The following is a 22592-nucleotide window of genomic DNA, read 5'->3' on the forward strand; positions in this document are numbered from 1 at the left end:
TGTGAAAAATTTCTTCCTTGTATCTAGTCGAAATCTGCCTTTCTTTAGTTTAAAACCATTACCCCTTGTCCTATCGCAACAGGCTCTGCTAAAAAGTCTGTCCTCATCTTTCTTATCAGCCCCCTTTAAGTACTGGAAGGCTGCAATAGGGTCTCCCTGGAGCCTTCTCTTCTCCAGGCTGAACAAACTCAACTCTCTCAGCCTGTCCTCATAGAAAGGGAGTTCCATCCCCTGATCATTTCTGTGGCCCTCCCCTGGACCCACTCCAACAGGTCCATGTCTTTCCTGTGCTGAGGGCTCCAGAGCTGGAGGCAGGACTCCAGGTGGGGTCTCACCAGAGCGGAGTAGAGGGGCAGAATCCCCTCCCTCGACCTGCTGGCCACAAAACATGTTCAACTGGATGGTGTAATGACAATATTTCAGAGAACTCAGATTTTTGTCTTAAGCAATGTTCATTCCTGTTTTAATATTTCATAACCCTGAGTCAGAAACACTGAAAACACCAATGAATATCCTGCAAGTGAAGTCAGCTACTTCTCCTTGCCTTTTAAACACCTTTGCATAGTGGACTCCTCCGAAAGATACTCCTGAGATACCAAGTTTTGAAAATAACTTTTTTAAATCCAGACTGCTATATACAGTAATGAAGATGTTCCATGTATCTGTGGAACACTAGCCCCTAGTCTCCTGAAAACCATCATGCAGAAATATCGGGTTACCACCTCTGACTGGGGGTTATTCTACATGCTTCAGATTTATTATAGAAATCCCGAATCTTCTGACAATCCTCTCAAAGAATGTGCTGAGGAGTATAATGAATAACTCCTTGCATTAGAAAGATTCACAGGACTTTGATCAGTGTCCCAGGAAGCATCAGGTCACAATGAACTGTACATGTTGATTAGGGTCGACCATCATCAGTCTACATGTAAGCACTGCTGTTGTTGATTGCCAAGTCAACCATAGCAAAATATACTCTGTGATAACAATTCATATATGATGTGCTAACTAGGAGTTTAGCTACTTAATTTGTATTGAAGTAATTGTGAGACTTTTCATCTATCAATATAATTCCATAGCAAATTAAATCAAGCCATAGTAACTTGATAAAAGAGGCTGTAATGACTTGCATGTTAGTGGTTCATTTTGTGGCTAGTTTCATAACAGAAGCTCAGAACTCACATCTGAAACTAGCTGGAAAAAAATTTGTATTTTAAAAATCTGAGTTAACAGCCACATACATTTTAAATTAAAGGACAGAATTTGGTGATCTTCCTTTTCCATTCCATAGTCAGCCTATGAGTTTCATTACTGAGAATTAATTAAATAGAGGAAATATCAAAAAAACCTGAACCTACCCATCTTCTCCTTCTCCCTCCATTAAAATGTATTTTTTAAAAAATACCTCCAGTATTTTTATTATATTCAGCCTTGTACCTAAAACATGTTACTGTATACATCACACTGAGAATACACAAACCTGTGCAAACAGTCCTGAGAAACGGGTAAGGCACATGTCATGTAGAGTTCCTTCTCTCTCCCTGGACTAGGCACTTAAGAGATTGCAAACCACTGCAGCAAAGCACAGTTCTCAGACATCCTGAGAAACTGAGGCCAAGGTGAAAGCTACGCTTTGAGACAGAACTTAAGAGCCTCTCAAAAAGTTCTTTTTCTCTTTATCTGTCCCAGCCAGGCAATTAATTACACAATGGCACATGGCAATGTCTCTTTTTTAATTAGGAACAGTCGAACCTAAATAAAGTAAAAAGATACAGCTGGCCACAGCTGGGCTTCCATAAATCAGTATTCCAGGAGATGAAGAGCAAGCCTGCGAAGTTGGCTGAGTAGCCTGGAACAACCAGGACAGAGCTCATAGGATACCGACCCTAGGATACAGCGGAGATTCTCATTCCCTGCTCAGTCCTAATCGCTGCTTGCCCTGCACCAGTCTTCATCCTGTATTGGATAGGAATCACCAGTCCTTATTGCTCTGTTCTAGTTACTGCTTTTTTAACCATTTGCCCGTAGTCTGGTTAGGTTTTCATTCTAGCCCACATCCAAATCTGCAGCACAAGCTCCTCAGATTGCTGGTTTCAGCCACTGAATGCTGGATGCTCTTGACAAGGCTTTTGAAACAGTGCATTTCTTGGCTTCTTTGATCTGGACCATAATTTAACCTGATCATGATACCCAGCTGTACCCTTGACCATTGCCTAGGTCCGACCACTAGAACTGACTATGTCTATTGCCAACAGAGATTTCCCAGACACTTCAGTTATTTTAACTTTAGGGACAATATGAAAGTTAAACTTGTTTTTTTTTTTACTGGAAAAATGTACTTTTTTTTGTCTCCTCTGTACTCAAAAACACCTGAGTTAATTCTGCTCAAATCTGAATAAACACTAAGACTGTTAGTATAAATGATAAATGTTGTTGATGCATCTACTCAGGAATGCAAGAAAAAAGATTCTGTTTCTTGCTGTATTCTGCTTTCCTCTGTATTCTGACATTTTTTATTAGATCCACTTGATGTTTGTGTAGATAAGCACCACTGCAAAAGACTTTTGAAGTGAAAAATAAAGCCAATTATATTAAAGAAGCACATGGCAGTCTGATCTATAAGATATGTGGATGTCAGTTCGGGAAAACACAGGGTTTAAAAAGAAACAGAGACTACTAAAAATGGGAGCTGCCTCTCACTGCAAACAGAATTCTTGTATGGGTCACATCATCCAGCTGTAGAAAGATCTAAGATTTTGGATCAACACCACATGCAATGACACATGCCCTGACATAATTATAATTAGGTTGTTTTCAACACATGGAAATTTCTGGGGCAAAAGAGGGCAAGCTGCTTATGCCTTTCCTTAAGAACTGGACTTTTAACCTGATGGCTGGACATTATCTTTTTTTTTTCCCCCCTCTTTTCTCTCCTGTGGAGTGCTTAGAACTATTAATACTTCACTGCTTGCAATGGACAAGTCACTCTGTTGCTAACAGATGCCTTTCCTTTAGGGTATCAGACATCTCACACTTCTCACCTTTATACAACTTTTCAACTGGAATAACAGAGGCCTCTTCATTTCTACACTGCTTAAAATTTGACAGCTAAAAACTGCAACTTATGGCCCACCCTTCAGGTGGCTCAGTCCTGTTGCGAGTCAAGGGCTCCTGAACGTCAGCTGCAGTTCACTGGAGCCAAGGAACACGGTCTTCACTCAGCATCTTACTGCAAAAGCTAAGCATCGCACAGTATGCAGCTCAGAGACTTCAGATTGTTCATTTACCTAACTGAGAATTCCTATTTGTGAGTCAGAACTGTTCAGCTTGAAAGCCACTGTAATTAAGCTGACATGCCATTCAGTGACCTTGGCATAATCCTAATGAGATCTAAGTCACAGACAACAATTACTGGAAAAATAGAGGTACGGTTCAAACAAAGGAGAAAGTACTAACATTTTCCGTGAGCAAGATCAATGTACTTTACAGCAGAGAAACATAATAAACTGCTTTATCAGCTAAGTCTCTTTATGCACCACAAAAAGGGGCTTGTACCTGGATAGTACATCTGGCAACAGAATCAGGAAAACAAATTACTCTAGGAGATTAATTGACTGCAAACTAAGGCCTTTACAGCACTTCTTTCAACCCACAAAACACAATGCAGGCATGCTTTTTTGAGAAAGTCAGCAACCAACACTACTCCAGAGTCAGCTGAGTTTTGTGGCTACCGTTGTACGCTGGCAGGTGAGGAAAAGCCGCTTATCCATGCTGCTGCCACTGCCACTGATGGTCTCCTGCCCACAGTGAGAAGTCAGTTTTGTTCTTTATTTCAGGAGTTACCAGCCCTTGAAACACAAGAGTTATTTTCTTCTACTTACAACTAACTGAAAAATACATTTGAAAACAAGGTTACCATTTGATGGGTTTGTACAGCAACACTGAAAAAGCTTCCATGTTTAAGAATGCTTTTATATCACTGATGGCAGGTTTTATATTTTTAAAAAAAAGGAAAATATGTGTTTAATATCTTAATAAAACAAAGAGTTGTTAAGCAGATACTCCAAGATTAGTATAAAAAACTAACTATGTTGTTAAGTAGTAACAGCCATCATTAGGAAAAGTCAAATGACAGGCCAGCATATGCTATTCTGTTATTTTAGTCCTACTTAAAATGTACAAATCGAATCGCCAATTGGAATTCCAATGCAAGTTTAGCAAGATGAGAGTCTTATTTACAGTGCTAGCACAGTCAGCTTTAGTTATTCTTAGAGGGTATGGTGATACTTCGGACTTGATTTCTATTCAAATGTTTCTTAATCAACCAAGTTTCTCAAACTAAATCTGTTATTTCTGTGAAAGAATTAGTGTCTTGCAACTTAGCTATCTGTAGTGGCCTAAACCTGTGTTACTTTTCAATACACCTCTAGCAATCTAATTAATGTTCTGCCATCCATATTCCAGATGGTATAATTCCTCAAACAGATGAGAGAAAAACTTGCGGTCCTCCCCAACATGTGGGTATTATGAAACATCACCAATTAAACCAGAGGGCATCCACACTAAGGCTAACATACTTTTATCACCACAAAGCATGAAGACCATATACTTGTTGAGTAGCCAAGATTGAGATATTTTGTTTGCTGTTCTAACAGGCAGCAAATGGAGCCAGAGTGTTTTACACAAGAGGTATTTTATGAAGAGATATTTATAACAAACAAAATTGAACTTTCTGAAATTGCGGTTCTCAAAAATCAAAATGTCTGTTTACATACATCTTGGGAAGCAAAACCAAGCAAAACGGGTTTTAAACAGCTTCTTTAAAGAAGAATGTGATTCATAAATGGCTCCAGATTCTGACACATGCACTTGTGTGAAAGCCAATAAGGCCAAACTTCACATTTCCTGGGGCGGATCCTCTGTGAGGTAGGTGGATGGGACAAGTACTACACACCTGCGTGCTTGTCAGGATGCATCTCATTAACTCTTCTTGAATAATGAAACAGCATGATAAAATCCACCTGACCTCCTGAATACCACCAATAAGTTGTTCCAAGTGCTAATGACATTTTCCCCAGGAGGCCGCATTCAAGGATGGTCAGGTATTTCCCTGTGAAGTGCTCAACGCCCTGCAGAAAATACAACAGAAACACGCTGGGTATCTTTGTTCTAAGGACAGCGATCGAGGCTCTTTGCTGCTTTGCTACCCTTCCATCTCATTTCTCACGTCATCTGCAGAGCTCTTACCCATGATCAACAACAGCTGATTTATAGCGAGGTTCAGTTTTTGCGCTATGGGAACCAATGTATAAATTTAATAGATTCAAGAACATTTTGGAGGGTCATGATCAACTAGGAAAAAATACTTCCAATTTTTAACAGTTTTTTCTAGTAATTACAATATACTCCAGAATTTTGCTGTCAAAAAATGGTGCTAACCTACAAAAATTCCCAAACATTTTAAAAATCACGCTTATTGAAAACTGCCGAGGATGTTTTTTATGATTCTGACAGTTTCTTCTCATATGCAGTCAACAGGTACAACTGCAAACCATCAAGACACTAACACTTTGCAAGTTACTACCTATTAGTTGAGTTGTACCTATTAGTTGAGTTTTACCTATTAGTTGGCATGGATCTAACATATGTATATAACCAGTCTATTCCAAACGCAAAATAAAATGCATGCCTGACCTCAAAAGCTGTATCGGACTAAGCGTTCCAAAACTATGATCTTCCATGGATTTATAGGTGGCCAGTAACATGCCAAGTTCTGGTAATATAATAAATTGGAATTGAACGCTCACATCCACAGATGAGCTCATCTTCTGACACCACAAAATCTGGTATATAATTATATCAGCAAGTGAAAAAAACTACAGTATTTTTTCCTAACTTGAGCAGTTGTTCATCAGCTCTTCGTATCAACAACTCAAAGAAGCTTAGATGACCAAACATTGCTAGCAACTCTGATATGGCCACAACCTCAGACCAGAGCATTTTATGTTATCCTGCTGGCTAATATAGATGAAAATACTGAAAGTAAATAAAAAAATAAATAAAATTCAACACTGTGCCTGCTCCTTACCAGGAACAGGTGTGTTTCATTTACTGTTTTAGCTTTCCCAAAACATGTGTCTTTGCTACACAGGTCGAATACTTCACAAATTCCTGTGCAACTTTGACCAACACATTTAAATTTTTTTCTTCATCTGCATTTATTTCTGAAGTGGTGACTGTTTGGGGAGGAGGGTGTTTTGGCAATGACAGAATCACAGAATCACACAATCATTAAGGTTGGAAAAGACCTTTAAGATCATCAAGTCCAACCATCAACCCAACACCACCAAGCCCACTAAACCATGTCTCGAAGCGCCACATCCACACGTTTTTTGAACACTTCCAGAGATGGCGACTCCACCACCTCCCTGGGCAGCCTGTTCCAATGCCTGACCAGCCTCTCAGTGAAGACATTTTTCCTAATATCCAATCTAAACCTTCCCTGTTGCAACTTGAGGCCATTTCCTCTCGTCCTATCACTGGTTACTTGGGTTACCGACACCCTCATCGCCACAACCCCCTTTCAGGTAGTCGTAGAGAGTGATAAGGTCTCCCCTCAGCCTCCTCTTCTCCATACTGAGACAATGACACAATGTTTTATCAGATCATGACCTTGAAAAAACTAAATTATTGTGAATGTATAGAATGGACAAGTTTTTTTTCTGGGTCTCAAGTCAAAACATTTTTCTTTGTAAAGATTTTAACCAACTGAAAAAGAAGAGCCTACCTGTTTATAAATTAGGTCCATGGTTCATTAGGAGAAATTGCATTTGTCTAAACTTTTAACTTCAGAAGGAAAAACATGCAGTTTCTGGAAAGTCTATTGATCAAGCAAACCAAAATATTGAATGAGTTAATACAGAGAACCCCAAATACCGTTCAAAAATGGGAAGAGTTCAAGCTATTTAATTCAGCTTACTCTTACCATACAATGGGATTAAAAAAGAAAAGTAGTTTTTGGGTTTTTTTTTAAATGCCTTTCAATAAAAATAAAAACTCATGGAATACATAGCACCACAAGGTATATATACCAAACCCATAGTAATAATTCAGATTCTAAAACACAGCCAGAACATTTTTGGTATCTTTGCCAGTGTCACTCTACAGACAAAACAGAGTAACTGAGTTTGTGATTCTCTTCAGAACTTAATAAAGATGACCTTGTTGTTTGTATGCCACAAGTCCACTGAAGGAGGCTCTTGGGATCACTAAGATTGTACCTACATGGTCTTATACAGACTGGAGTGAGCTGACTCTGCCTAAACTCTAAGCTTGCTGGATACATGCCAGAATAGATCCAAATACCACACATCCATGCTCAGTGTTGTGGACTGCTTCCACTGCACAGACTTTCACAAGGACTGTGGAGAGAAACCTTTACAACTAAGATAAAATTGACTTAACTTTTTCTGTAATGGTTGAAAATTGGGGAAAAATGCAAATTGCAGGTATGCATAAAACAAGAATAGCCAAAACTGGTGTATTGTCCTCATCATATACAATGTAAAGCCCACTAGCCTACTTCTCTTCCTTGTGGCAGTATGTCAAAATCAAACTACACACCCACGTCCTTTCTCCCCATCCCCCAGAGAAACAAACAGTAGCAGCAAGAAACACCCCATTCAGGCAGTAGGTTGTCCAAGACGACACAACACAGCATCTATTTCCAGTCTATGCCACCAGCACAGTCTGTTACAGAAATGTGCTACATCCATACATCCCCAGTCATGCTCTCTGTATCCACACTTGAGCCATGATTCCCGCATTACATCTAAAAGGGAACATGCAGCTGCCTCACCCTGCTGCAACCCTGCTTTGCGTGCTCTGAGCCATTAAAGACCTCATGCTTCTCAGTTATACTACATACTATTGAAGGGAAAAAATGGTATCTCAAAATAAGGCCTGAGAGACAGATAACCTATTAGCTTCTCTCATTTTCTGGGAATATAAATAGAGCACAGTTTTGTCTCACTCTCCTTCCTTTACAAAGACTGCCTTTTTACTGCAACAGCTTCTCATAGTTATCCAACCTTATCAAAGCAGTTCATGCCCATCTTTTATTGCTCTTCAGAAAACTCCTAACATCTTTGAGCTAAAATTGCATCAGTACTTCACAATCACAGAAATCTCCAGGGGCTAGATGAACACGGTCCTCCTTCCTATAAGCAATCAAGAATTATCCTTATTCCGTTCACTTCAGTCTTCTCCGTCTCCCTCAGATTCAGAGAGCAGACAGGTACACTGTTTCCCTGCTGACCAGATATCATTTTTGCTTGATGGTAACGGAGGGTCTGTCACACCAGCAAAATACAGCATAAACTAGACAGATACTAACATTTTAGCCTTAGTTCATCTGCAAAAGCTCATGGTGATGGACTCAGTGACCCACCTCTTCTTACATAATGAAAGAAAATAAAGTACCCAGATACTAGTATGATGAAAGAAGTATAAGAACTACAGTTAATAAACAGAACCTGCTACGATGAGTTCATTTTCGCTGTCTTCTAAGCCTTGCAAAGACTATCTGCAACATTATGACCACTATGCATCTTGCACTAGTAAGTGTAAAAGAAGTGAAAAAATTAACTCCAAAGCTTTTCACTGTGAGTGGCTGAAGGATGGTGGGAGAAGATGAGTTTCCAAAGAGGCCATCACCATTTTTCAAGATGTGTGAGGATTCAGACTCCGTATTGGGGATTAGTGTTGCTTTCAGTGGCCCTTCAGCAACTCTTGACAACCAGAAGCAGAAGTAGAAGTAGCAGACCTCCGCCTTCAGAGGAAATGTCAGATCTCACACATGACAGACTTTTGAGAACCTCAGCACAACTAAAGCAGATCAACAATCTTGCAGATGGCTTGCTTTTAATTTGGAATCAAACTCTCCATTCATTCACTGAAATGCCATGGTCCCAACCCAGGCTTCACAGAGACTCATTTAACTGAGTTTAACAGTCTGAGTTTTAACTGGTGATATGTTGTGTATTTCCAATCACTCTGCCTGCAGAGCTATCAATTATAATGATTTCTACAGTACTTGCTCAATCTGTATATCTCTTTCCTTGACAAGTTATGCAATAACGGACCTGCTTCACTGGTGCAGACATAAAATCAGTGTCATAACTTAGCAGCCCACATTGTTAATTTACACAGTGGATTCAGGTGACATTTGTCTCGGCACTCAAAAGGCAAGAGTCCTTGTGAGTTAGTCAGAGTTGAGCAGCCTTGTTTCTCAACAGTGGCTCATTTTTAAAACGGACTCTCAGTAATCTCAGCAGTCTCAACATAAATATTCCTTAATTCAGTTTATATCTAGCACATTCCTTTAAACAAGCAAAGCAGAGCTCATGTTCATGCTGTCTACCAACTTCTGTAACAGATTACCATCAAATACCTTAAACAAGGTTCGACAAGTGTGTCTGAATCACTTGGAAACTGTAAGATCACACGATTGATACTATGTCATATCAATTATGTAAAGCCACTGGAAAGAAATCCATGCATTTTTGCAAGCAGGCAAAGAGGGCTTTTCATGGAACAAAAGAAGCCTTGTCTTTTTCTATTATGTGATGACTCCTAATTAGAATCAATGATTTTTTATTGTCAGCCCAGATAAGCTTGTTTGCATAGCTGTAATTTCTTATAACAGAAATCTGAATGTTGCTAGGAAAATACATCCATCAGCAGTACAACAGACCTCGAGGAACAACAGTGTCATCACTTAATGTGTATTTCTGATTAACCTTGGAGGCAATTCTGCAAATGTTAAACAGTAAAGAATATATTAAAGAGCCAAAACAATTTAATTTTGTTTGAAATTTTATAGAATATTTATAGAAATGTACCAAGAGTACCCATAAAGGCACGTTGTCATCTTTTCCTTGAGCTTGCGCCAGCTGATGACCAATAGAAAGCATTTAGAGAGGGAGAAAAGAGAGGGAGGGAAATTATTTATAACAACTCTTTGTATCAAGCACACTGCTTCATGGACAGATGAGGAACATTACATTTCAACGTTTCATGCAGAAATAGCTCTTAAAAAAGAATTTCTTACCACAGTGACATGCCTCTAAAATGATTCACTTGTGATCTTGAACCTTGCAATGATGTGTGTTAATTCTCAAGAGCTGAGTACTCATGGAATAAAGTTGCTAGATATCCTTAAAAATGATAGTAAGAAAGTATCAAACCTAAAACAAACAAGTCTTTAATAGACAGGAAAAACAAGCACTCTGAGTAGATAAAGATGATATCAGGAAATAATCGCCATGTGGCTATACCAATGTTTAGCAAACTCAGATGCATTGAACAGAGTCCCACAGCAGTTCTAGCCAAAAGTCAAGGCACCCTCACTAGCTCCTCTTTGTGAATTGCCTTTTCTCAGGTAGTTCAGCATACACACAGGCTGCACCTTCACAGTGACTACCTCTTAGAGGACCTTCCTGTTTCCATGCAGCCTGGTTCAGTAAGTTATTTGTTCAGCAGTTATTCAAGCCCTGTTAACACAAGATCAACAGCAATTGTGATTTTGCAATAGAAAACCCCACTGCACTGGCTGTATTGGCAATATCCTTATGCAAGAAGCTTATTTCAGCCATTCTTCGGGAGAGTCACCTATAATCATGTTCTGAACAGTGCTTAACCTGATACTGTCCAACTCCTTTGGAAACATACCCTGCAAGTACCTATCTGTAAATGTGCACAAGCTTTTAGCATCTGCTAAATGCTGCATCAGCAGCATTTACATGGAGTACATGTACATGGAGTACAATGGCAGTAAAACAGAATTGCTTCAGGGATCAGAGTGAATCAAGCTCATTCTTCTTTTTGGGCTACTGTGCCTGAGGCTGAGTGGAGACCTTATCGCTCCCTACAACTACCTGAAAGGAGGTTGTAGTGAGGTTGTTAGTCTCTTCTCCCAAGTAACAAGTGATGGGACAAGAGGAAATGGCCTCAAGTTGTACCAAGGCAGGTTCTGATTGGATATTAGGAAAAATTAGTTCACTGAAAGGGTTGTCAAGCACTGGAACCCACAGAAGTGGTCGAGTCACCAACCCTGGAAGTATTTAGAAGACGCTTAGATGTGGTGCTTAGAGATGTGGTTTGTAGAATCACAGAATAGTTTGGGTTGGAAGAGACCTTTAATGGTCATCTAGTCCAACCCCCCCGCAGTGAGCAGGGACATTTCAACTACAGCAGGTTGCTCACAGCCCCATCCAACCTGACCTTGAAGGTTTCCAGGGATGGGGCATCTACCACCCATTTGAACAACCTGTTCTAGTGTCTCATCACCCTCACTGGGAAAAATTTCTTCCTTGTATCTAGCCAAAATCTGCCCTCTTTTAGTTTAAAACCATTACCCCTTGTCCTACCGCTACAGGCCCTGCTAAAAAGTCTGTCCCGGGCTTTCTTGTAAGCCCTCTTTAAGTACTGAAAGGCTGCAGTAAGGTCTCTCCCAGAGCTGAACAACCCCAACTCTCTCAGCCTGTCCTCATAGAAAGGGTGTTCCATCCCCCTGATCATTTTTGTGGCCCTCCTCTGGACCTGCTCCAACAAGCCCATGTCTTTCTTATGTTCAGGGAGTTGTGTGTCACTGACTCCAGGATTCTGCCTGGAAGAATCTCACTGAAGTTTATAAAAACCTATTGCTGTGCAACTTACCCTTTACAAATTCACAGGGACAGTCCCTTCTCTTGATTCCTCTAAACATTAAGTCAGTAAAAATATCTTAAACTAAATCTGAGTGCTGAAAACGTCAAAGAATACCTTAGCATGTCCAAAGCTTCAGCATATATTTGCATTTGGTTTGCAACATATTTAACTCGTGCAATCACACGTGCACAAACAGGTATGTGGCATTTCTCCATTTCTTAATTACTCTGTACAAATAATCCAATGACTGTTCTATGATGCTTAATTCTCAACATTGGTTTTTAAAGCCTATGTTCATAGATAAACCATCAGACTTTGATGTCTGGGAAGTTCTCCACAGAGTGACAGAAGTATTAATTAACTCTCTAATGCTTAGGAAATCAGTGTCTATCACCTGAATAGAAGCCAACAGTGTGTTTACCCTTTCTTAAAACTGTAGGCCCTTTTGAAGAAGTAACATTGCAATGCACAGTATAAGCTATTAACTAGTTCCCTCTACTTCTTCTTCACTTCTTTAAAACAGAATCATGTTTTCTGGGAATGGTTTCTGTCTATTTCTGTTGTGGCTGTATCATAAGCTTGCATTTTCTGTTTTCCCATCAGATATTGTTAGGCTGTTTCTATCAGTAAATGGAAAGTTTCATTCAAATTTTCATAATTGTTCTTGATACAGGTTGAGCCATCAACCAAACAGGGATGTTGAAAATGCAAGGTAAAATTGTCAGAAAAGAGCAGAAGTTATCTAAAAAGGTTTTATGGCTTGGAGAGTAATCCAATTTCCAGATACTTCACACAGACACGCTCCAAAACCACAACCTCAGCATTAGCCCCCCAGCTTTGAATTCAAATAATTCACTGGTTTAAAACCCCAGTATTTAAAAAACAAAACAAAACAAACAACAAGCCCATCTCCCACCTCTAAATCTTCTGCAACTGAAATTTTGGCAGATACAAAGTTTGACGTGGGATTCCACATTTCAAGTAGATGAAATTTTTAAGAGTGCTTAGTTTTTTTAGTTTACCATTTATGTATAGTTTGGTACAGCAATAAAAAACACTAAATGTTCCATTAAAATCATGCTACAGAAAAACGAAAATAAATAAAATATAATCTTTGTGCCTCTTCACAAGCACAAAGAGGTAATAAATCAGAAACCTCTCCACAGAAACATTAGTGTTTGTGTAATTAGGAATGTTCATTGTTATTTCTGGATACTTCACAGTCATGTTCTGCACTACAGTGAAACTAAAAAGTTGCCTGTTTGAAAAAGTTCATTTAAAAACCTGTCTTAAATTTTCCAAATATCTAAGTCAAAAAGTAAGAAAAGCTGGTTCAAATCCTTAACAGGAAAATCAAATTATTCATTAGAAGAACAAGAATAAAATTAAGGGTGTCATAAATTTTATTCTGTAACATAAAAGATGGTTCTCTGGCTATCATTCTCCACTGTCATCAGTTCTACAAGTGCATGTAGGAAGGAGTTCGCTTTGCATTTTTGACTGCATCGAGAGATGCTTTGATATTAAAGGTCAGTACTTTGGATAAGCCTTCAGGTGCCCACTGAACTCACGTGGAAGTTGTGCACTTTAAGCAGCCACAGGAAAAGCACTCATTGTTACATTTTGAACTATGGATGCATTATGTATTTCATACTGAAAGAATAATATTAAAAGAGCATTAGCACCATTGTTGAGAGGTAAGTTTTATTAGCTCGGGCTAGATGCCATCTGATGTGATCACATGAGTTTGAGATGTTTGTGGAGGCACACCCACAATTCATAATTTGTTTTCCCTTTAAACAGCTAAAATATCGTAAGCAAACCCAATAGGTTACTAAGAGTGCACAAACTTGTGAGAGTTAGGAAGTCTTCGCTTTATGGGTGCAGATTAAAACTCAGCTTCTCTGTGTATATACACCACAATATAGTCTAATTACTCATACATCTCTGCCTTTTCTGTGGTATTTGTGTTTCGGTTAGTTTACTGAATTAGTGAAAAAATGGGCAACAGGCAACTATAAACTTGGTGTTCTCTAACTTTCAGCAACTTAAGTCTACAATTAAACTACTGTTCTTTTAACATTGTTTAAGACTAGGTGCTCAACTGCCACTTTAGCATAGTGAAAAATTCTTCTGCAGAATGCAAGCAAAAAAAAATCAAAATTTTTGCATAGTTTCTATTCTTTCAAGACTTCAGTGCAATACAGGATTTGATGCGGTCTTTTCTTATCATCAAGAAACAGTGGCAGGTGCTGTACATAAAATATATAGTACATGTCATCTATAACATACTATATGAAGGCACACTGCTAAAGCCTGAAGATGGAACCAAATTCCCAATCATTTTTACAGAATGCATTTCTGGTTTTAATCAAAATTGCATTTTGAACACCATCTTCCAAGCACATGTTCTTCAAATAGCACACAGACACGTCTATCTAAATACTCATGCTCACTCAAAGATGTTTACTTGTGTCTCAAAAAAGCATATACAAGCTTTACGTTCTTTTTTTTTAACCATACATTCTGTTTTATGTGCTTAGTAAAGTGGTATGTTGGGGAATAATTTCAGATACTTAGCAGTTGTTAAATGAATGTTGCTTCAAACCTGACAGGAATACTAGCAATTTTATTGGTTTAAATCACATCAAGCAGCTGTGATAAAAAGTGCAGTATATGTATTAGTATTCCATACTTCAAAATACTAATGGCATTGTGCTGAAGCATACTTCAGAACTCACAGAAGGCAAAAAGATTGAATTCAGTTTCAAAAGGGGAAGCATTCCTACTGTACCTGAATGAAACTGTAAAGAGTCTGAAATTTATCTCTAACAACATGCTGTTGCTATTTACACCAGAATAAATATATTAAGCTTACTGTTTGCATAGCATGACAATAAGCCTAATTAAGTACCTCTTATTGCAGCTGAACTTGAAACGTACAAAAATACTCACTATAAAAGAAGGAACACTGAGTAGAAAATAAGCTCGCAGGTACAGCCAAAGAGAAAAAGGTCAGCATTTGCCAATTGCTACTGTGGAGTTTCCACAGCTACCAGGAATTCTCTTTTCTTCTAATTCCAAAGGAAATTACTGTGTGGTAACTGCTGGCAAACGTTACAGATTTTATCTCAAACACTGGCATATTAACTGCTTGCATTTCAACATCAATTTTTCATTCAACTCAATACAAATATGTATTACCATGTCATTAATAATTTTTTTTAGTCTTTAAACCTGGTCACTGAAAAGAAGAATGTATTCCAGATGCAGTAAGTTGGAATAGAACCTGGAATATGTTTTAATGAACAGTAAAGGAGTCCAATACATTTTAACAGCTATTTAATGAATTCCTATTCCAAACAAGTCAACTTCAGGTGAGGCCTCTTGCCTGCAGGTACTCTTCAGCTTCACAAATTCCCATGTAAGAAGGCAGGTCCAAGCACAGTCACCTACTTTGGCTTCCCATGCAAAATAAAATGCATTACTCCACGACATTCATGCTTTTTAAAACTAAAGTGCATATTTTAGAACAAGAACCAATCTTCCAAAAATGCTCAGGAATTAAAAATACACCATGAGTTTTCAGTACACAGAGAAAGTGTATTGGATCAAACTGCCAAGACCTAATCTGAACATGCAGCTTCAGCAGAAAATTCAGTTAAAGCTGGAAAAAAGGAGCCTGATTCACAGAAGAACAACAATATGAAACAAATCTATCAGGACCAGTGTGCAATTATGTTCCACTCCACCCTAGTTACCTTTGTACAGGGGGACAAGTATGTTCTGAGTTTCTGACCTTAAGAATGCTTTATTTTAAGTTGGGATCCGATTATCATGATTGTCACATGTTTTTATGTGCTCCTATCTGATTGATACTCACCCTACAACACTTTTATCTTCCAGAATCGAAGAAAACTGCTCATCCAGAACAAGAAGGAACTAATGACTACAGTATTGCTTGTAGCTATAGTTTATCACTTCAAATTTTTGTTACATAGATAAATAGAAACTAGTTCAGATGTGGCAAAACAAATGCTAAGGTCGAAGGATTATTGTACTTGGCTCTGATTTTAACTGTGAGAACATCAAGTACTGCAGTCCTAGCTGTTCTTCAAGTCTCTTCTCAAATATATGATTTCATCATCACAGAGCAATAACAGAGAAGAATAAAATGATTTTATGAAGTTCAGCTTATAATCAGTTGTGCATCTGATTCCGTATTATCTCTGTTATTGTTACAATAATACAACTTAGAAGTAAACCTGACCTTGTGTTGCTAAAACCTTGCAAAACTTGCTGAATGGTCACAACAATCCATTGGAATATACAACACAGCGTATAATTATTATTAAATACTGTCAAGACTCAGCTGCACAGAAACACGTACTGCACGATAAATATACTGACTAGGACCCATTGCAATATATGCTTAAGGAGAATATTGTCTCTTGCAAAATGTTAGGAACCGTCAACACATACAATGCTGACAGAGTGACTATTGTGTGGTGTCACGAAGGTGACTACTGTAACTGTCTGCCTTTGATTATAAGAATGCCTTGATATGTTACATTAAGATAGTTGCTCCCAAAGACCTACTACTTCTGCTATATTCTCTGTAGTAAATCTGATAGGTTCACAGATGTTTTGGTTTATCACTTAAATGTGTAAATCCATACACGTTTGGTGAAATGTTTCAGATTTCTTTTGCATAATTTTTTGTTAATTACAGACATCATACTTCATGATCATCTTGCCCAAATTGTTCTCCCTAATACCTCACTTAAAATCTCGGTTTAAAACCTTAAATTGTATTGATAACATTGTAAATTTCACTGCTTGGTGAGAAAGGTACAAAGCCAGGCTGAAGTACAGTTTCCTAAATATATTGAGAGACTTCCAGACCATGGCCCCTTGGCACTAGAAAGCCAAATACATTTTTCCAAATTCACACTATTTATGAAATAGTAAAGGAAGAAAACAGCAAGCTGTTTCACTCAAACACTGCTAAAGAATGCCATTTCAGCATGCTTGTCCCAAGAAAGCCAGCCTTGGTGTTCCAGATTTACACCCACATTTTGAGGGTTATCATGTCACCCTGAATATTTCTACATCTCATTACACTTCTAAACATGAAAGCAGGATAAGCATGCGGCTGCTGCTGCTGATATGCAAACTTCTTGGCACTATCCAGCAATACTTGCTAAAGTTCAGTAAAATGAATCACACTTTTTAGCATGCATGAAAGCAATCTCTCTTTTGAGAAGCTAATACAGACACGTCCTATTTTTTTGTGATACAGCATGCCTTGGAACACACTTTAGTTTGGGTTTAGTAATCTCAAAAACATTAACATATGAACTACCTTATCCACTTAAACATTAACGTATTTATCACCAGTGAATGATGATTCCTTCAAAGCTAAGGACTCCTCAAGGAGGCCTCATAATCACAAGGTCACTATAAGCATCCTTTCTGAACAGGCAGGGCAGGGAGTAGAGAGTGCTACTAACACAATGTTTTCCCCAGTCTTACTGGATCCCTCGTCACAATTCTCCTACTAGAAAGACTCTGGGTACTTGCATTACTCTTTTTTCAGTGCTCTTTCACGATCCCTGCCCTCTTTCTTCATACTGTTGTCTGTCCTCACTCATCTGCCGATGTCTGTCTCCATCTCTTTTTTCCATGTGCTATTCCCTTGAAAAATTGCTTTATTGACTCCTAATAATTCTTGTTTCTCCTTCTCTCTCTCTCACCACACAGCTGACAAGAAATCACTGAGAAGGAACTGAAATTAATGGTAAACTCTGATCCAATATATCTGGAGAGCAGAAAAGAGAATTATTATGGAGGTTAAAAAAAAATTTCCTCTATTTACTGTACAAGCAAACATCTACATCATGGTAAGAAAATTATTCAACTAGGCACATACTGAAATAGCAGTATTTATATTTCACCAATTTATATTTCACAACATATAAATAAATATGGTTTTTTGCAAGTGAATAATAATCAGTAGTTATTCCTAGAAATTATATGTTCAGCGTTTTGTTAGGTTATGCTGAGGACTGGAAACAGCACTGGTGAGGCTGCTTTCTGCTGACACTAAATAAGCACTCAGTAAGGGTAAGCTAATCATCATCCAAAATACAGACTATATGTAAGGCCAATCAAGAATCTGAATTACAGAGATTATACATGGTTCCCTGGAGTCTAAACATAAACTGATTCTCGGGTTTACTGGCTAGATTTTTACCCCACATGATTACATATGTGTGAGACTGACTTGCAATGACCCTAAGAAAAACAGCAAGAAAAACATGGCTTTCGGGTTTGAATGCTCACTGCTAGAATCTGTGAACAGAGAAACTGTTACGTGTTTTATTCCTACTGTACTCATGGAAACAAGGCTGTGGGTCTGTTTTCTGTTAGTAATGAAACAAGCAACTGCCTTAAAAAATACCCAGCTCTTCTCAGTTCCTCATGGTAACATTATGCAAGATCCTGAAAATTCCTCAAGTCAAAAAGGAGTAACACGATGCAAGAATATTTCAGGATAAATCATGCAGTTTATTCTGCAGCACTTTTCCCACAGGTGTCCTTCATACAGGTACTGATGGTAGTTAAGTTTAGCTTTATTAAGGTCTACCATGTCACTTTTGCAGTCTACAATAAAAGTTTACAAATTTAGAAAGTAAAATTTTGTTTCATCCTATCTGTTGGTACACATCAAAGTAAAGAAAACCTCTCCTTTCTCTCTAGGTGGAAAGATGGAGCAGTCATTCATTCACACAGACTAATTAAAAAAGCACACCACTAACTAGGAAAAACAAAGGCAGAATTACAACTTCCCTATATTTTCATGAGTAATAGAGAGGCTTCCACTGGTAAGAGAGACAGAATTCAGACTTACTGTGCATTTGTTCGGCTTTTCTCCTGAGTGGACTCTCATGTGAATCAGCAGTTTATAACGGGCATTAAATGGCTTGTACCTTCGTGGGCACCCTGCCCAGAAGCAAGTGAAGTCCTCTCCCTTCCTCTGGTCTATATGGATCTTCTCTATGTGCCGCACAAGTTCCTCTTGCTGGTCATACAGCGCACCGCAGTCAACCCAGCGACAGCCATGTTTGCCGTTGAAATCATCTAGCTCACCATCTTCGTCAAGAAGGGAGCCTGGGGCAGATGGAGGCACAGGCAGCGCGTGAATGCGGCTGGGGAGGCTGTGTGGATGCCGGTGCTGGTGAGCATGGTATGGTGGGGGTGGCCCTTGTGGAGAAGGCAGAGGCAGCAGGGGTGGAGGAGGCATATTGACCATACGGCCCGAGAAGTCATCCAGACGTTCATTTTTGAGGATGCTCACTGCCTGGCTGTCCATGAGCGGCACGCCCTGCTGGATCACCATGTTACTTGTGGTAGCCATCTGCAAGCTGGCTTGCTCCAGCTGCTGCATCCGCTGGTACTCACCAGCCCCATTCTCAACATACCCTGGAAAGGTGACACTGCCATTAGCCATGAGAAGACCTTTCTGGGCAGTTGGAATAGAGCAGTTTTGTGGTATACAGCTTCCTCTTACTCCCAGAAAGTGTCCATAGACCTCAGGCTGCGGGGAGACATTTGCTGGTGATGTTCTGGAGCTGTTAATATAGGCCACCAGAGAGGTTGGGGATGTACGGATGATTGTATTGAAGTCAATCCCAATGCCGTCAGACAGAGGAGACAGAGAGAGTGCTCTCTTTTTGGAGCGGGCTGATTGAGACCGGGCTGAGGAATGGTGAGGACTAGAGTAAGGGGAATGCTTATTTTCCATGCCATGTAAGCAGGACGGTAACGAGTTAGAGACACAGCTACTGGATAGGGATGTTCCAGGTGAAAAATTTAGTAAGTCCCCCAGCTCACTGCCGTTTTGTAAACCTTGGTCAGGAGGAAGAGAAGGAAGTGTCCTGTACCCATGCGACCACCCTTCCTTAACACTCAAGGTGGACTGACTTTCTGACAAGCTTAACGTCGTAGAGGCCAGAGACTCACATGACAAGAGCGACCTGGAATAGAGGCACAATAAAGTAAGTAAGCTGTAAGACAATGCAGCAATGGTTCCATCTTCACACACGCATAAAATTACAGAAAGGCTGCATGTGAGAGAAATTCTCCCTAATTTTCGGTACTCAACTCTCAGTTAATGTACCAGCAGGCATACACAGGCAATACATATGTGACAAGGTCACTGAAGAAACCAACTTCAACACTGCAAAATTTTGAAGAAAAGTTGCTGTAAAGGTGTAAAATGCTGTAAATACATCACTGCAGAAACCAATGCACATTTTTTCATGAGCTGTGGTGTAAATAGGTTTGGGCTTCTAAAGCCAAAGCATTATGCTCCTGCCTTGTACGAAACTCACATTGATTTGAGCTGACTATTATTTTTGTCGGCAAAGAACAGGAAGAAAACTTATTAATAAAGAATAAATATTTAACCTGAATAACTTTTCCAATTGTAATGCATACAAATAGTATTCTCTACAGAAATAGCCATTTATAAATACAGATAATATCTAACTTCACAAAACAAACAAAATAAATGAATAATGTAGAAGAACTGGTTGAATGGGTTTATTTAGTTTTGATTTGATGATGTATCTGCCTCCAAGTCAGCAATGAATTTTTTTCACGAAAGCATAATCTTACTATTATCATTGTTTTTTCACAGAAATATTATGAAACTTGTTTATGCTGTAAATGTCCTACAGGTAGCTGAATAAAAGAACTCATAAGCTCTTAACAACATTGTTTTCCACAGAAAGGTATAAAAAGGAAATACAAGGACATCAGGGTCCCCAATTCATTGCTGCAAATGCTAGGTAGAGGCCAAGTGGATTTATGTCTTTAAGTTTCCAGTTCACATCTTGGCAGACTTGGATTTCCTACCAGTCTGTGGTGCTACCAGTATATTAATTTCTTTTTTTAAGGGGCTCTAAAAGCAGGAAGAAGTAGGTATGTATCTAGATCTGGAGACCTCACAGAAGCCTCTGCATCTTATGTTTTGGGTGTTAATTCCTGGGTTTATTATTTTCACAGTACACTTCTGAAAAAGCATAGAATTTCAATGGTAGACCAAGTACATAAGAAATCTGGTTTCTTCTAAATCTAAAAATGCATTTTTGAAGTTCAACAAGTCAATCACTGCTTCTCAGCTTCTCACATGAAAAATGAGATACACAGTAGCCCCTCCTATCATACAAAGACTTCAGGAGGTCAAATTAACTTAAAAAAGGCAGCTAGTAAGTGCTAATAGGTACTTTAAATACTAGATGTTGAAATATATTTCTTAAAGCTCTAAGTAAACAGTATATGAAATATTTCCATGCAATAATCCAAAGGAACAGCCATGTAGGCAATGAATAATGTATTCTTATTTACAAAGGTAAGTTCCTATAGTCAGTTATTTATAATTATTTTACTGCATGGTTTTCTATTGCTATAAACTTCAAATTTATAAAAGAGAAAGTATACACCGTAAAGAAAATTAATAAAAACAAATATAATCTCTTCCTTAATACAGACACTGTTACAGCAAGCACCTTTGAGGAGGCACTTCTATCTTACTTGCCCCCCTTTTTTTTTTTTAATAGGGAAGCAAGTTTTGATGTCCACTCAGGGTAAGCAATATTGCAGTTGCTTCTGAGTTCTACAAGATGTTCTTATAGACATTGCTTCAGGAAACAAGGATCCATGGGAGAGATCTCTTAAGGCTCATAGTTGCATTATATGTCTGCACCACAGCCCTACTGCCGTGATGGCAGCTCCAGAGGAGATACATGAAACTACTAAACTTAAGAATTACTGGTAGGCTAAAACTGGGGATCTGAATCCCATTTAAAACAACATCAGTCAATCAAAGAGAGCAAGAACAGATCCTAAACAATGGCTCTGGAGATGGTCCTAGCGAATATGGCAATATTTACCAAACTTCCATGGTTTTGCTTGGTAAATCAACTTTTCACCTCTGAGACCTGTGGATTATCTTTCAATTAGATCAGCAAGGTTGAAACAATATATACATTTCTGTTGCCTGAATAACTTTACATAGTGTTTTCATATACTCTTTCAACATACTACATTCAGTTCTAGCCACAAAGGTTAAAGGTGAAAAATAACACACTTTGTTATCTTATTCTGCCCACCATAACAGCACTCCATGACTGACAGGCTTCTTCCTACTACTTAATATTACAGCATTTTCCATCATGTGAAAGTCAAACATGAAGAAAGAAAAGTCGGTCTGCAGTGACTTTGGTTGGATCGTTCTGCAAGAACACGGCCCAGTCATTGCCAAAGAGCTGGAGGAGGGGAACTGGTGCTCAGGGCACCGTGCCTGTCCCCTCAGTCCGTTTTTGTCTAGAGGGGAAGCTTGGCACAGGCTGAATGAGAGAGGAAGCAGTTTGCAGGTGCTACGTCTGTGCACCGAAATAGCTCACAAACAGCAAAATGTAGCTTTAAATATCACCCAGCCTTGCTGTGGTGATCTATGGGATAAATGGATAAATGTGCCTTTGCTCAACATACTTGCTTTGCAATGGATGGTTGATTTGCTGTATCAGAATAAGAAACATCCTGTTCAGATTGAATGTCAATATAGGGTACCGTTATGGAGGTTACGTTACTCCATCAGGGTTTAAATCGCACTTTCAAAACAGAGAGCTGAAGAAAAGCACAATTAACATGCTGACTACAATTTGCATTGAGAAAAATTAGAAAAATGGGATTGCTATATCAGGTCAATCTTATATAAAACTTAGATGTAAAGGGATAGTTATTTGTGGGGAAAAAAGTGATTCAGGCTGTGGGCTCTGTTATCACTGTTATGAACTGTTAAAGCACAGTTCATT

General features: G+C 38.8%; 1 protein-coding gene across 1 annotated transcript in view; it reads right to left on the bottom strand.

Moving 5' to 3' along the window:
- GLIS3 (GLIS family zinc finger 3) overlaps positions 1–22592 on the bottom strand; it is a gene marked incomplete at its 5' end in the record, with an annotated part of 172024 nt that overhangs the window by 110837 nt on the left and 38595 nt on the right. Inside the window, one exon of the mRNA XM_082013541.1 lies at positions 18623–19748. Coding sequence (XP_081869667.1) covers positions 18623–19748 — 1126 coding nt within the window. The remainder of the gene's footprint in view (positions 1–18622; positions 19749–22592) is intronic.

This window comes from Phaethon aethereus (genome assembly GCF_964289735.1).
Source record: "Phaethon aethereus genome assembly, chromosome: Z".
In the NCBI taxonomy this organism is placed as follows: domain Eukaryota; kingdom Metazoa; phylum Chordata; class Aves; order Phaethontiformes; family Phaethontidae; genus Phaethon; species Phaethon aethereus.